At 41.5% G+C, this 12,382-nt stretch overlaps 1 protein-coding gene across 2 annotated transcripts in view; it reads left to right on the top strand.

Annotated features, from left to right (window-relative positions):
* abl1 (c-abl oncogene 1, non-receptor tyrosine kinase) overlaps positions 1-12,382 on the top strand; it is a 171,886-nt gene that overhangs the window by 64,567 nt on the left and 94,937 nt on the right. Inside the window, exon 1 of one of the 2 annotated variants that reach the window (XM_041194243.1) lies at positions 6,413-6,938. The exons of the other annotated variant lie outside the window; for it this stretch is intronic. Coding sequence (XP_041050177.1) covers positions 6,854-6,938 — 85 coding nt within the window. The 5' untranslated portion in view covers positions 6,413-6,853. Of the gene's footprint in view, positions 1-6,412; positions 6,939-12,382 lie in introns of those variants that run through there. 2 annotated transcript variants of the gene reach the window in all.

The raw sequence follows: 12,382 nt of genomic DNA, 5'->3' as shown, positions 1-12,382 counted from the left end.
GGGTGTACAAGATTATGAGGGTGGATAGGGAGCAGCTCTTCCCCTTAGTTGCATGGTCAGTCACGAGCGGACACAAGTTCAAGATGAGGGGCAGGAGGTTTAGGGGGAATGTGAGGAAAAACTTTTTTACCTAGAGGGTGGTGACAGTCTGGAATGCGCTGCCTGGGAGGGTGGTGGAGGCGGGGTGCCTCACATCCTTTAAAAAGTACCTGGATAAGCACTTGGCACATCATAACATTCAAGGCTATGGGCAAAGTGCTAGTAAATGGGATTAGGTAGGTAGGTCAGGCGTTTCTCACGTGTCGGTGCAGACTCAGTGGGCCGAAGGGCCTCTTCTGCACTGTGTGATTTTTTGACTGCCATATTATTGAATAAATGTCCTAAAACACTTGCACCAAATACTTAAAAGAGACTTTGGGCCATTTTTTTTTCCAGTAAACCCTGACATTAAACTAGCAGAGGAATGTGGTGCAGCGTGTTAAACGTTTATTAACAGTAATTTATATTCAATAGGTTACAGTTCCATGACTAATCTCGAAACTTCAGTGACTGTCAAATCCCAAGAAGTATGAGGGATAATAATGTCCACAAACACATACATTACATTTAAGACAGCTACCTTTATGGCCCAGTTTAATGACAATCACTGACCCACACGGATCGATAATGTTTCTTGGTCAATTATCAGTCTCTTTCGAGTTAGTTAACTGTTAGCAGTGGTGGAAGGTAGTACAATGTCCTCAGGATTCATGGAAAGTGAGAAATCAGTTAGATCTTGATTGAAATCTGGTTACCTCTACTGGAATGCATGGTGGGCTTTAGGTTAAGGCAGAATCAAGTTCGGTTATGATGCCGTAAATGGTACAATGCCTAGAAACACAGGCATGAATCAGATAATGCACTGGAGAGCATCTGTTGGCTGAAGACTTAAGCACCATTAAGGAGTTTGTGTCTTCAGAAAAGTTTAGAATTAGTTAGGGAGCAGGAAGAGAATGTGGGCAGGAATAATAAAAAATGAATTATGTGGGGGCTAAAATGCGCATCAGTAAACTGTTCAACTGTGGAAGCATCACAGCCGGCTGATCCTGTCTTATCCTCGCATACACTTTCCAACCAGAGTCACTGAACAGCAGTTGAAAACTCCACACTCAAATCCAGACACACTAGTCAGCTGTAGCACCTCACAGCTACATCAGTAAAGAGCAGATAACTCAAACTATGATCGAACTAGGAGCTTCTGCTCCTTAAGGCTCAGTGCAAGATGTCACTACACAAAATGTTGGGAGAAAAAAACTGCTTGGAATTTACTACTGTACACAATTGTATAGCTGTTGCAACTTGCTTTCAGTCTTTGTGTGGTTGGAGAAATTGCCCTGAAGGCTATAGGTAATTCAAAGTAATTTTTGCACTAAAACATTGTGAATAATTTTAATTAAGCAGTGTAAATAACACAAATGAATAGGACTCTATGACTAAAGGCGCATAATTTAAATTAAGCACCTTGTGAACTAAGGGTAGACCATGTCAAGCCACCCATTTTATATGAAAATGTTATCATTCCCATCTGGTTATTGCCATTCACCGAGCTCAAAACTGGCTGTATAAGTGTTGTCTGCCATTTTTAAATATAATAAACCAGCCAATTTCCCAGGCCTCTGGACGTGGGAGGGAAGACCGTATATAATCTTCAGATGAAGTAGGGGGTTAATTGAGTAAAATGGGCTAGAAGATTGAGAGGTGATCACATTGCAATGTATAAAATTCTTAGGAGGCTTAACAAGGTAGATGCTGAGAGACAATTGCCCCTGGCTGGAGAGTCTAAATTCTCTAGAAACTAGGGGACCACAGTTTCAGGATCTTCTTCTTATTGTGTTCACGGACAGATAATACATGGCCCAGCCAGAACTGGACACATTTTTGCACCTTGTTGAATTCGGCAAGATCTGCAACAGTGCAGGGTTCCTCTAGCGATAGGCATTGCAGGAGATGTTGTATGGTCTGTGGCTCAGTTCCACATTCACAAGTTATCGGGCTGGTTGTATATCCCCATTTGCTTAGTGACACTTTTGAACGACCTATACCAGTCCTAAGTCTGTTAAGGCACTTCCAGGTTGCCCAGTTGCAATTAGCTCCTGGGGGAAGGCTTTCATCCGGTAGAATTTCCATCGCTGGGGGTTATTCGAGACCGGCAAGCCGGTCTTTCCACAAGGCGATGCGGGCTTCAGATGGGGTTGATTGTAATGGAACAACACTGTTCATGAAGCTCTTCCTTGAATTTAGGTAGCTGGGTATAGGTGTATGACCATGTAGAGGGTGCCTCTCATCTGATGTTTGATGGAGTCATTCTTTCTTGCTGGCTACCGTTCTTCTTATATCAGGGGGAGCGATACCCGCCAGGATATATAGGCTGTTGGTGTTTGTTGGTTTTAAACAACCTGTGAAAGTCGGCAGCTTGCATTCAGAACGGCATCCATCTTCTTAGCATGAGTAGATCTTTCCCATGCGGGGCAGGCGTATTCGGCAGTGGAATAGCAAAGAGCAAGTGCACTGGTTCACAATGTTTTTGAGCTTGCTTCCCATTTTGTGTTGGTGAGCTCATTCAGGATGTTGGTTCGTGTGCTCACTTTTGCCTTTGTCTTTTCGATGTGGTTCTTGAAAGTGAGGCATCTGTCAAGGGTGACTCCTAAGCAGATAGGGTGCTCGCAATGCGTCAGTGTTGCTCCACACCAGGTTACTTTAAGCTGGTAAAAACAAAAAAACTGCGGATGCTGGAAATTCAAAACTTTAAGCTGGTGTTTGGCTTCACGGTTTCTGAGGTGGAATGTACAAACTTACGTCTTTGATGGGTTTGCGTGAAGGTGGTTTTCTTCATAGTAGGATGTTAGTTCCTCCAAGGCCTCAGAAAGCGTTTTCTCCACGGTGTTAAAATCAGTGCTTTGGGCAGTGTCACATAGGTCATCAGCATACATAAAACGGTGTGTGACACCACCTATAGGTTGGTCATTCGTGTAGATGTTGTTCAGCAGCGGTGCAAGCACGCTTCCCTGAGGAAGACCATTCTTCTGAATACGCCACCTGCTGTGCTTCCCACCTAGTTCAACGTAGAACCGGCTATCCTGAAGCATGCTTTCTAACAGTTCTGTTAAGTGAATATCTTTTGTCATCTCTCGGATCTTGCAGAGGAGACATCTATGGTTTACTAAATCGTATGCTGCTGACAAGTCTACAAAAACAGCACCTGTTACCATCTCTTGCTCAAAACCATCTTCAATATGTTGTGCGAGGTTGAGCAGTTGGCTTGTTGTTGATTTGCCGGGGCAGAAACCTGCTTGCTCTGGAATGATCTTCTCATCTACAGTTGGTGCTATCCTATTGAGTATCAGGCGCTCAAATAGCTTATTGGTGTGGCAAAGCAGTGAAATTGGCCAAAAACTCTTAGGACATGAGGGATCTTTTCCGGGCTTTAATAGTGTTATTACATGTGCCTTCTGCCAAATATTAGGTAGCTTGTGTTGCCAGGCAGTGATTGAACAATTGTAGGAGCCATTTCTTTGCTTGCTGTCCAAAATGCTTGATCTTCTCCATTGCTATGTTGTCAAGACCAATTGCTTTCCAGTGTTTTAGACTAGATCTACCAGTTTCCAGCTCTTCCATGTTAAATGGTCCAGTGAAGTCAGGGTCATCGCTGCACTTCTTCCTATCTAATTGTGCTTTTGGTTGTCTCTTGTTGATTTTTCCATTTAGGAGCAACTGGTGTGCAACTTGGTGCAGACACATTGAATGTTGGGCAGCTTTCTTGGCATTGCCTCCAAGTTTGTCTATGAGAGACCATGCCTTTTTGCTGTTTTTTGTAAGATCTCTTGTCTCTATCGAGGTGTTCCAGGTGTTTTGACGCACTTGAGAGATACTTAACATCACCCTCTCATCAGTAGGTATTGTTTCCTCTGAGAAGGGGTCAGATTCAAATATTGAGACATACTCCCAGTAGAGTTCAGCATTCTCCTTGGTGAGACCAGAGATGTAGCATGTTCTACAACCTCGGGGGATCTTCCTTCTGGCTGTATTCTGGACAGCTTTTGCAAACAGGTTGTAGTGCTCAGGTAATCGTTTAATGTGTTTAACCTTGCAGTCAAGTGCTCGTATGAACCTGTTCCAATCGGCCTTCTTGAAGTTGAAGCGCCTTTTGAATGGTACGACGGTTGGTAACACTGCTGCATTTACCTGGATACCAATAGGACATGTTATGTCTGTGGTATTGGGTCTGTGACAAGCTTCTTGCAGAGGCCAGCAATGTCGTTGCTGACAATGGCAAGATCTGGGTTATAACTACACTTCCAACAGGCACTGTGGAAGGAGGCTGGTACTTTAGGGTCGTGGATGAGACTAAGCTGGTTAGCATCCATCCATTCTTCGACTGCTTCTCCATGGTTGTTAGACTCCTTGTACCCCCATTGGGTCCTGTGGCTATTAAAGTCTCCAATGATGATCTGTGGTTTACTGTGCACGTTGGGTACAGGGTTAGAGAAGCTGAAATCTGTGCCAGGTGGCTTGTACACTGAGGTCACTACTACTTTGCTCAGCTCTACAGTTAGAATTTTGATGTTGTCCTCCTTTTTTAGAAGTGGCTTCTAACAAATACAGCACTGCCATATTGTTGATGAGGTCTTTCAATAACCAGGAACATTCCTGGTATTTTTGGGCAGTTGTTCTCACTTCCTCTATGTGTCTTCTGCAGGCAGAGGACAGCACACTGCAACTCATTGCATAATGTAGCGAGGATGTTTTGTTTAGCTACAGAAAACCCTTCAACATTAGCAGATGTAACAGTCAATGCCGGTCTTGAAAAAGACCTGTGTTTCTGACATCGACGACTTCTGTCTTCAGGCATGATGTTGGTACTTGATCAAATCAGCGGTACGAAAATGTTGTATACACTACTTGCTGTGCGTGGTGGTGGTAGAATTGGTTGAAACAGGGCCGCGACGTGAACACTTCTACCTTGGCCCAGTTTCAGGATAAAGAGTCAGTTATTTAGAACTGAGATGAAGAGAAATTTAATCAGTCAGAGGGTTGTAAGTCATTGGAATGCTATATCCCAGAGAACTTGGGGATGCTCAGTTATTGAGTATATTCAAGGCTGAAATCAAATAGATTTTTGGATACCACGGGAATCAAGGGACATGAGAATAGGGCAGGAATGTGAAATTGAGGTAGAAAATCAGCCATGATCTTGCTAAATGGCAGAGCAGGTTCCAGGGGTCCATGCACACTCTTGATCCTGTTTCTTATATTCTTATGTAATTGAACTGGGATGAGCAGATGTAAATCAATCCTAATTTTAAGATCACATATTCTCCTTTTTATATTTTATTTTGAATTCCTGTGTGTGCATTTACAATGAAAATCTCTGTAAATTTGTCACACTGTAATTACAGCTTTCCACCAGTGGTGGTGCTATAGGGGTCCCATGAGGAGGAATGTGTGACTCCGTCTTGATCAGTTTTACATAATTTATGTAACAACTGTGCAAATAAACAACTTATTATAGAAAACAAGGACAGAAAATGTGTGCAGATGAAAGCTTTTTGATTTCAACATTATAAAGTCAGCCTCAAAAATGAGAAAATAATTCCTGAAATTGGAAATGTGGAATGATAGAGCATAGAAGGAGGCCATTCATCATGTTGTTTGAAAGAGCTATGCAATTAATTCCACCCCTTACTCTTTCTGCATAGCCCTGTAAGTTTTTCTCCAAATATATATCCAAATCATTTTTGACAGTTCCTATTGAATCTTCTTCCCCCATCCTTTCAGACAGTGCATTCCAGATCATAACTCTCAACACAAAAAGAAAATGTTTCCTTATGTTGCCTCTGATTCCTTTGCCAATCACATTAAATCTGTGTCTTCTGGGTTGCAGCTCAGGAGGCCACTCAGTCCGGCTAGTCTATTCCAGCGCTTTCGAACTAGTAATTCAAACTTGCAGTTAGTTAGACCCATTCTTTGGCTCTTTTCCCGTATTCCTGAAATTTTCCTCCTTCAAGTATTTCTCTAATTTCTTTTTTGAAGGCTTCTATTAAATCCTCATTTACATCAGGCAATGTATCCCAAATCCTAACCACTCCTTGTGTTTAAAAAAAAAGTTTATCCCCATGTCGACCATTTTACCATTATACTGAAATTGAAGATTTTTTGGGGGGGCCTTTTTTTGTAAAACTGAAGTCGGAAATGTGTGGTTTGTTGCAAGTTCCATGTTTTTCCTGTTCTGTGATTCCACCCTCCCTCCCGAGCCCCATTTGCCAGAATATCTGTGGATGAGAAACACAAGAATGATCAGGCTGAGCTTTGACTGGCTTTTATTAAAGCCTGTGTGGGTGGCTCCAGCCTGCTGATGTCACCCATGGAAGCTAGGCAAGAGCTTCAAAGAGCTTCATTGTTGGATGTGTAACGTAAGCAACTCTCCCAGTGCTGGGGGGAGTATGTGTGTGTGTTAGAGAGCTCAGGAAAAGCAGGCTCATATGTCTCGCACAGCCTCTCCAGTGCTTCGAACAGCTAATTCACCCAAAAAGTTGTTGGGTTTGAATTACTGATAACGAAAAAAATGGGTGCGGTGCATGTTCGCTAAGCTTCAGATCCGACTGCAAACCAAAAAAGTTTTTCTCTTAAATCAAGCATTGAATGCCTCTTTCCCCCGCCCCTTTCTGCTTTTGGATGTGAAGCAGACAACCCTGAGGGGGGTTTGGAGTTGGAATTCTTTTAACTAAACGTGGGAGACTACTACTAAGCAAGAAAGAAAAGACGAAAGGGGGAAAATCAAAAAAAAAAGGAATCACTTCGAATTGAAGTTTAACAAATGAAAATGCTGGAGATTTGCCGTAAGCTGGTGGGGTGTAAATCAAGGAAGACTCTCTCTGCTTCATCCAGCTGCTACCTGGAAGGTAAGGCTTTTAAGTGCCTTAGGAAAGGAGGCGAATTGAGAAAGGCCCTGAAATGAATTCCTGAGCCCTGGAAAAAAACCTTTGCAGAGGCCTCTTCTTCTCTCATGTGATTGAGACAGAGTGGGGGAGATAGCAGCTTGCGTCGGCACAGACGTAAACAGCTGAATTTTGGAAGACATTTTGCTCTTTGCCAGAGCAGCAAACTTTTATACTTGTGTTTCCACCCCCTCCCCACGTGTAAGATTTAATCCTAATTGAAATGGGTACATTTTAGCCCTGAGTGCTTCCTTGTAGATTGCTCAACAGATTATAAAATGGGAGTTTTCTTAATATCAGAGGCAAAGCTATGTAAAAAATGTTAACCAGAGAGAGAAAATTTGGCATTTTGGTGGGGGAAATGTGTAGCTTTGAAGCATGGTGTGCAGCAGTTACTTACTCCCTGTTGATTTTTTTGCATTGCTTTAACCTATTAAACTTCCCTAAAGCTTCATAATTAGGGCTGTCGCATTTATAGTACAATTGCAATATCCTTTAATATTTGATTTCCAATTGTACAACAAAATCACATGAACAAATGTTGTAATCATCAAAACATCATAACAGTTAATCTTGACAGGATGGACATAGATCTTAGATTAATAATAAAAATGCAACATGCCTTTTATATAATATGCCCCTTCCTAAACACACTTTTTGCATCACTTCCAAAGGAACATCATAAGGAAGGAAGAAGATGGTTTATTAGTAATGATTATATAGATTTACTTTTTCTTCCAGTAGATACTCCATATAAAAGTTAACACACCTTAATCTCACCATACAAATTATTCGTAAAGTAAGAACATAAGAAATAGGAACAGGAGTATACCATCCAGCCCATTGAGCCAGCTCCGCCATTCAGTGAGATCATGGCTGATCTTCTACTTCAACACCATTTTCCTGCACTATTCCTTGATGTTTTTAATATGTAGATATCTATCGATCTCAGTCTTGAACATACTCAACAACTGAGCCTCCACAGCCTTCTGAGACAGAAAATTCCAAAGACTCACCAAAGAGAATTCCAAAGATTTTGGTTTTTGACTAACCTGCTGATTTAAGTCGGACAGAGTTAGGCTCCTGGCGTCCATTGTTTCCTTTGTAGAACAGTACCTGAACGTATAGGTTTGACCAGAACTTGCAAAGCAGCTTTGGCCATACTTTGTTGTAATTCAGATGGTGCATTGTTTTTATAAGGTCAGGAGTATTATGCTATAAATAATGCTAAAGTTGGAGTTGTATGTAATCTGCCCTGCGCCTTTAAGAGCTGTAAGTGGCTTACCCTGAGGTCCTGGTACAGGTTTATCCATCTTGGACATATTCTCTGTAGATTGTCAACTAATTGTAAATCCTTGGCTCCACCTTAAGGTCAGGAAAACCAGCAGAACCTGGCCAGCAGAGTCTCTTTAATGTTTTCAACACTTTAAAGTGTCCATTTTTGAAATAAAAATTACACCTCTGTGAAGTGCCTTGGTGCATTTCCAGGTTAAAAGTTCTATGTAAATGCAAGTTGTTGTAACTTTGTATAGGTGAAGAGTTAACTGCAAAGCTTCAGGACCTATAAATACATTTGCCCAGTTTTACTGATTATTATAATGAACAGAGAATCTGTTGTGAATGGAGCAAAGGTGATGAAGAAAATTCATGGGGTTTGTGAGTGTGTTTTGGATGACTGCAACGCCAATAACGTCAAGACCAGCTGATACTTTCCAGACCCTTGGAAATAACATACCTGTCAAGGTAACAGGTGAATGTTACTCATTCACTTGAGACATTTGACTGCCTTGTGACTATCTGAGAGTAAATATAGTTTGCCTCTCAGCATAGACAGAGGGAATCTTGCTGATGCCTACTCTGATCGGAGTTTATATTTGTAGTGGACAGGATGGGTTATTTGGTTTGGCAAGGTTGGAAATGCTGGGAATCCGACAGATGATGTAGCAGATAGATAGTTGATCTCACTGAATAAATAGCAAGAAAAGCACATTTACAACAAGGCAGCAAATATTTATTACCTGACCGCTTCTTAATTTGGAGGCTTCAAATTTTTACTGTTAACATGCAGGAACATGTGACAGTCCAGTGAGCAAAAGGCTTTGTTCTGCAACATTTTTCGATCGAATCTGATATCTTAGTTGTGAAATAGTGGTTTTCAAACATTTCCCCCACTCCTTCCAAAATTTGCCAGTCTCAAGGAACTCAGTCCCAGTTTCTCAAAGTGTGAGTTGTCTAAAGGAAAATGGTTTTGTGATTACAGAAAGCATGGTTTATGAGCAGGCAGCAGCAGAAGCCATATCAAGTCGAGAAAAATGCAGAAATTTGCAATCTTTGGGAACTAGTCAACCCTGGTTTGAAAAACTATGTTGTAAACTATGTTATAATTTTTTTTTGTTAGTATATAATGCAAATGATTTCAAGTGAAGTTAGTCTGAAACCCAGATGCACATCACATGAGTATGCTTTAAGTGAATATTGTTCTAAAAGTAGATTTTGACGCTGTTTTTGTGTATAGCCATCAGTCCCTCTTCTCAGATCAGAAGGTTACGCATTCACTTCAGACACTTGACCACAAATCCTAGTCTGGCTTTCGGATGAGTTGTTCAACCAAGACCCTGTCTGCCCCCTCAAGTGGACATAGAAAATCCCATGGCAGTATTTTGAAGAAGAGCTGAGGATTCCTCCCTGATTTCCTGATCAGTATTTGTTCCTCAAGCAGCATCACTAGAAATAAACTATCTGGTCATGATCTCATTGCTGTTTGTGTGAGCTTGCTGTGCATACTGGCTGACACATTTCCTACGTTACAGCAATGACCACATTTCAAATGTACTTAACGCTTTGGGACATTGAGGTCATGAAAGGTGTTTATAAATGCAACTATTTCTTTTTCCTTCCCTATAACACACCATTATGTGGGATTATCCAGTTCCTTAGTGCAGTGGAGAGAATGTAGATCCTGATAAGTGTGTTGGAAATGCTTTGCTGTAGAACAAATTCAATCTGAACTGGTCCAGAGTGTGAAGGATTAAATCTCAAAACTTCCTTCCTTAGGTTTAGTGTGGTTGAGGGAGAAAGTGGCCTGGATTAAAAAAAACCATGCTGGGTTAAGCATGACAAGTCAACATCGGCCGAAGTTGACCCTTCTTACTGAGAGGAACTTTGCATATTTCAAGGATGTCCAGTGTAAGCAGTAAAATTTATGGGGTGTCTATGTTCTCTAGAATATAAATGAAAATATTTATTTTGCATCTTATCATGTTGTGTAAAATATCTGTCTGACTTTTCATGCACAGATTGAAGTTTTCAAGCACTTCACAGGGGGCAAAAGCCAATTTTTATCAAGCGGTACAAAAGGAAAACAAGAAAGATGGAGGGAATGGAACAAAAGTGTAGTCACAAAAAGAGACTCTTAGAAGGACAAGGTGATCAGAAGTTCCCAAGTGTAATTGGGAGGCATTTAAAGATGTTCTAGGGAGCAAGTTAGAGGAATTTAGACCTCATCTTAAGTGCATATTGGAGGGATTTAGAAGAGATTCTGAGGGAAAGTTGGAGGAATTTAAAGTGATCCAAGGACAAGATGGAGGGATTAAAGGAGCAGCCAAGACTGATAGAATATGTTGAAGCACATCACATAGTGAGGTATTTTGGAGTGCATTAATTGCTATGTAGACAAGTGTGGTAACCACTCTGCACGGACAGTGTTCCACAAATAAATTTGTTTATGGTGGTATATGTTGATGATGGAATGTTGGCTGAGACCCAAGGAGAGCTCCCAAATCTTCCTCCAGTGGCACCATGGAATCTTTTAATATCAATCTGAACCAGCATATGAAGAATGGCACTTTATGCAGCAGTCCCTCAGCACTACACCCAAGTATCAATCAAGGTTCTGTGCTTAAGTTTGGCAAAGAGGTTGGAATGCTTAACTTTCTAAGCTAGATTGCAATTGCAACTGAGTTGGTACCGCAAAATAGTGGGCTAGGCAACGCCATCTGACCAAGAGAGAATGGCCAGCCTTTCAACAAAAACAATTTGCATTTTACCTTAAGATAAAAGCAAAATACTGCAGATGCTGGAAATTTGAAACAAAAGAAAATGCTGGAAAAACTCAGCAGGTCCAGCAGCATCTGTGGAGAGAGAAACAGAGTTAACATTTCAAGTCCGTATGACCTTTTTTGTCATACAGGGAGTGAATTCCATGGATTATGGCCAGGGCAGCTGAAGGCACAGCCACCAGTGGTGGAGCGATTAAAGTCAGTGATGCACCAAGAGGCCAGAATTAGACAAGTCAAGGATGCACCAAGAGGCCAGAATTAGAAGAGTGTAGAGATCTGAGGTTTGTAGGAGATTACAGAGATAGGTTTCAAACCATCTCCCTGAATGTTTAACTCCATATACCCACAATATGTTGTAGCTGTCCAATGTTGAACCTGATGACCTGGACATCTAACAAGTTTTTTTTAGCCACTGAATTTGATAGTCAACTGCACAATCAAAGTTTTTGTTGGGTATTTGTTCATAATGACGTGTAGATCTTCACTACAGATAGCAGAATGAACTAGTCAATGTTGACCAACTATGTGCCAGTGGTGAGTGCACAGGTGTGTGTCAAATTGCTAACACGTTTAAACTGCTTAGCTATGCTTTGGTGGCACTTTCTTAGCGTTGCACAGGGTTTAGTGAAAGCAGTTTTATGGGACGCATTTAACCCGACTTGAATGAAATAGCACTGACTTGAGAAGCCTATGTTTCTTGGTGCTTTCTAGACCATTCACCAGCAGTAGCAGAGAAGGTGACTGGACAACATGCTCCTGGCAGCAGCCGTTGCCGGTCAACTCCAACGAGTAAAAAGTATGTAGCATGATTCAATTATGACTCTGGTTTACTTTCCCTTCCCTGGGGAAGCTGCCTAATATCCCCTCGGCAGATTTTCACAGTGACTAATGTCAAGGATTGCATGGTGGGTGTCAGTCTTGAATTTTTTCACTACTGTGGAGTTTGTGGAGCTGTGCCACCATGTCATTCTATTTGGCTTAAAATTTCTCTTTGCTTGATGGTATGCTTCATTTTGCAGAGAATGTCTGTGAGGAACATTTGATGTGCTGTATATTCTGAAAGTGCCTGTCAGCCTTGGCTCAGTGGGTCACATTCTCTGAGTCAGTAGATTATGGTTTCAAGTCCTACTGCAGGTTGAAACTTCCTTTAGAGGACTGAGGGAGTACTGTACTGTTGGAGGTGTGGAAGTGCAGCCTTTTGAATGAAATATTAAATCAAGACCCGTCTGCCTCAAGGTGGACCTACAGGTCCCATGGCACTATTTTGGAGGAGAGCAAGAGTATTCTTCCCAGTGTCCTCATCAATATTTATCCCTCAATCAACATCGCTTTAAACAGCTTAACAGATCA

Source organism: Carcharodon carcharias, chromosome 8, assembly GCF_017639515.1.
Source record: "Carcharodon carcharias isolate sCarCar2 chromosome 8, sCarCar2.pri, whole genome shotgun sequence".
Classification (NCBI taxonomy): Eukaryota; Metazoa; Chordata; class Chondrichthyes; order Lamniformes; family Lamnidae; genus Carcharodon; species Carcharodon carcharias.
The sequence above is the reverse complement of the archived record's forward strand: the minus strand, read 5'-3'. Positions and strand labels throughout refer to the sequence as shown.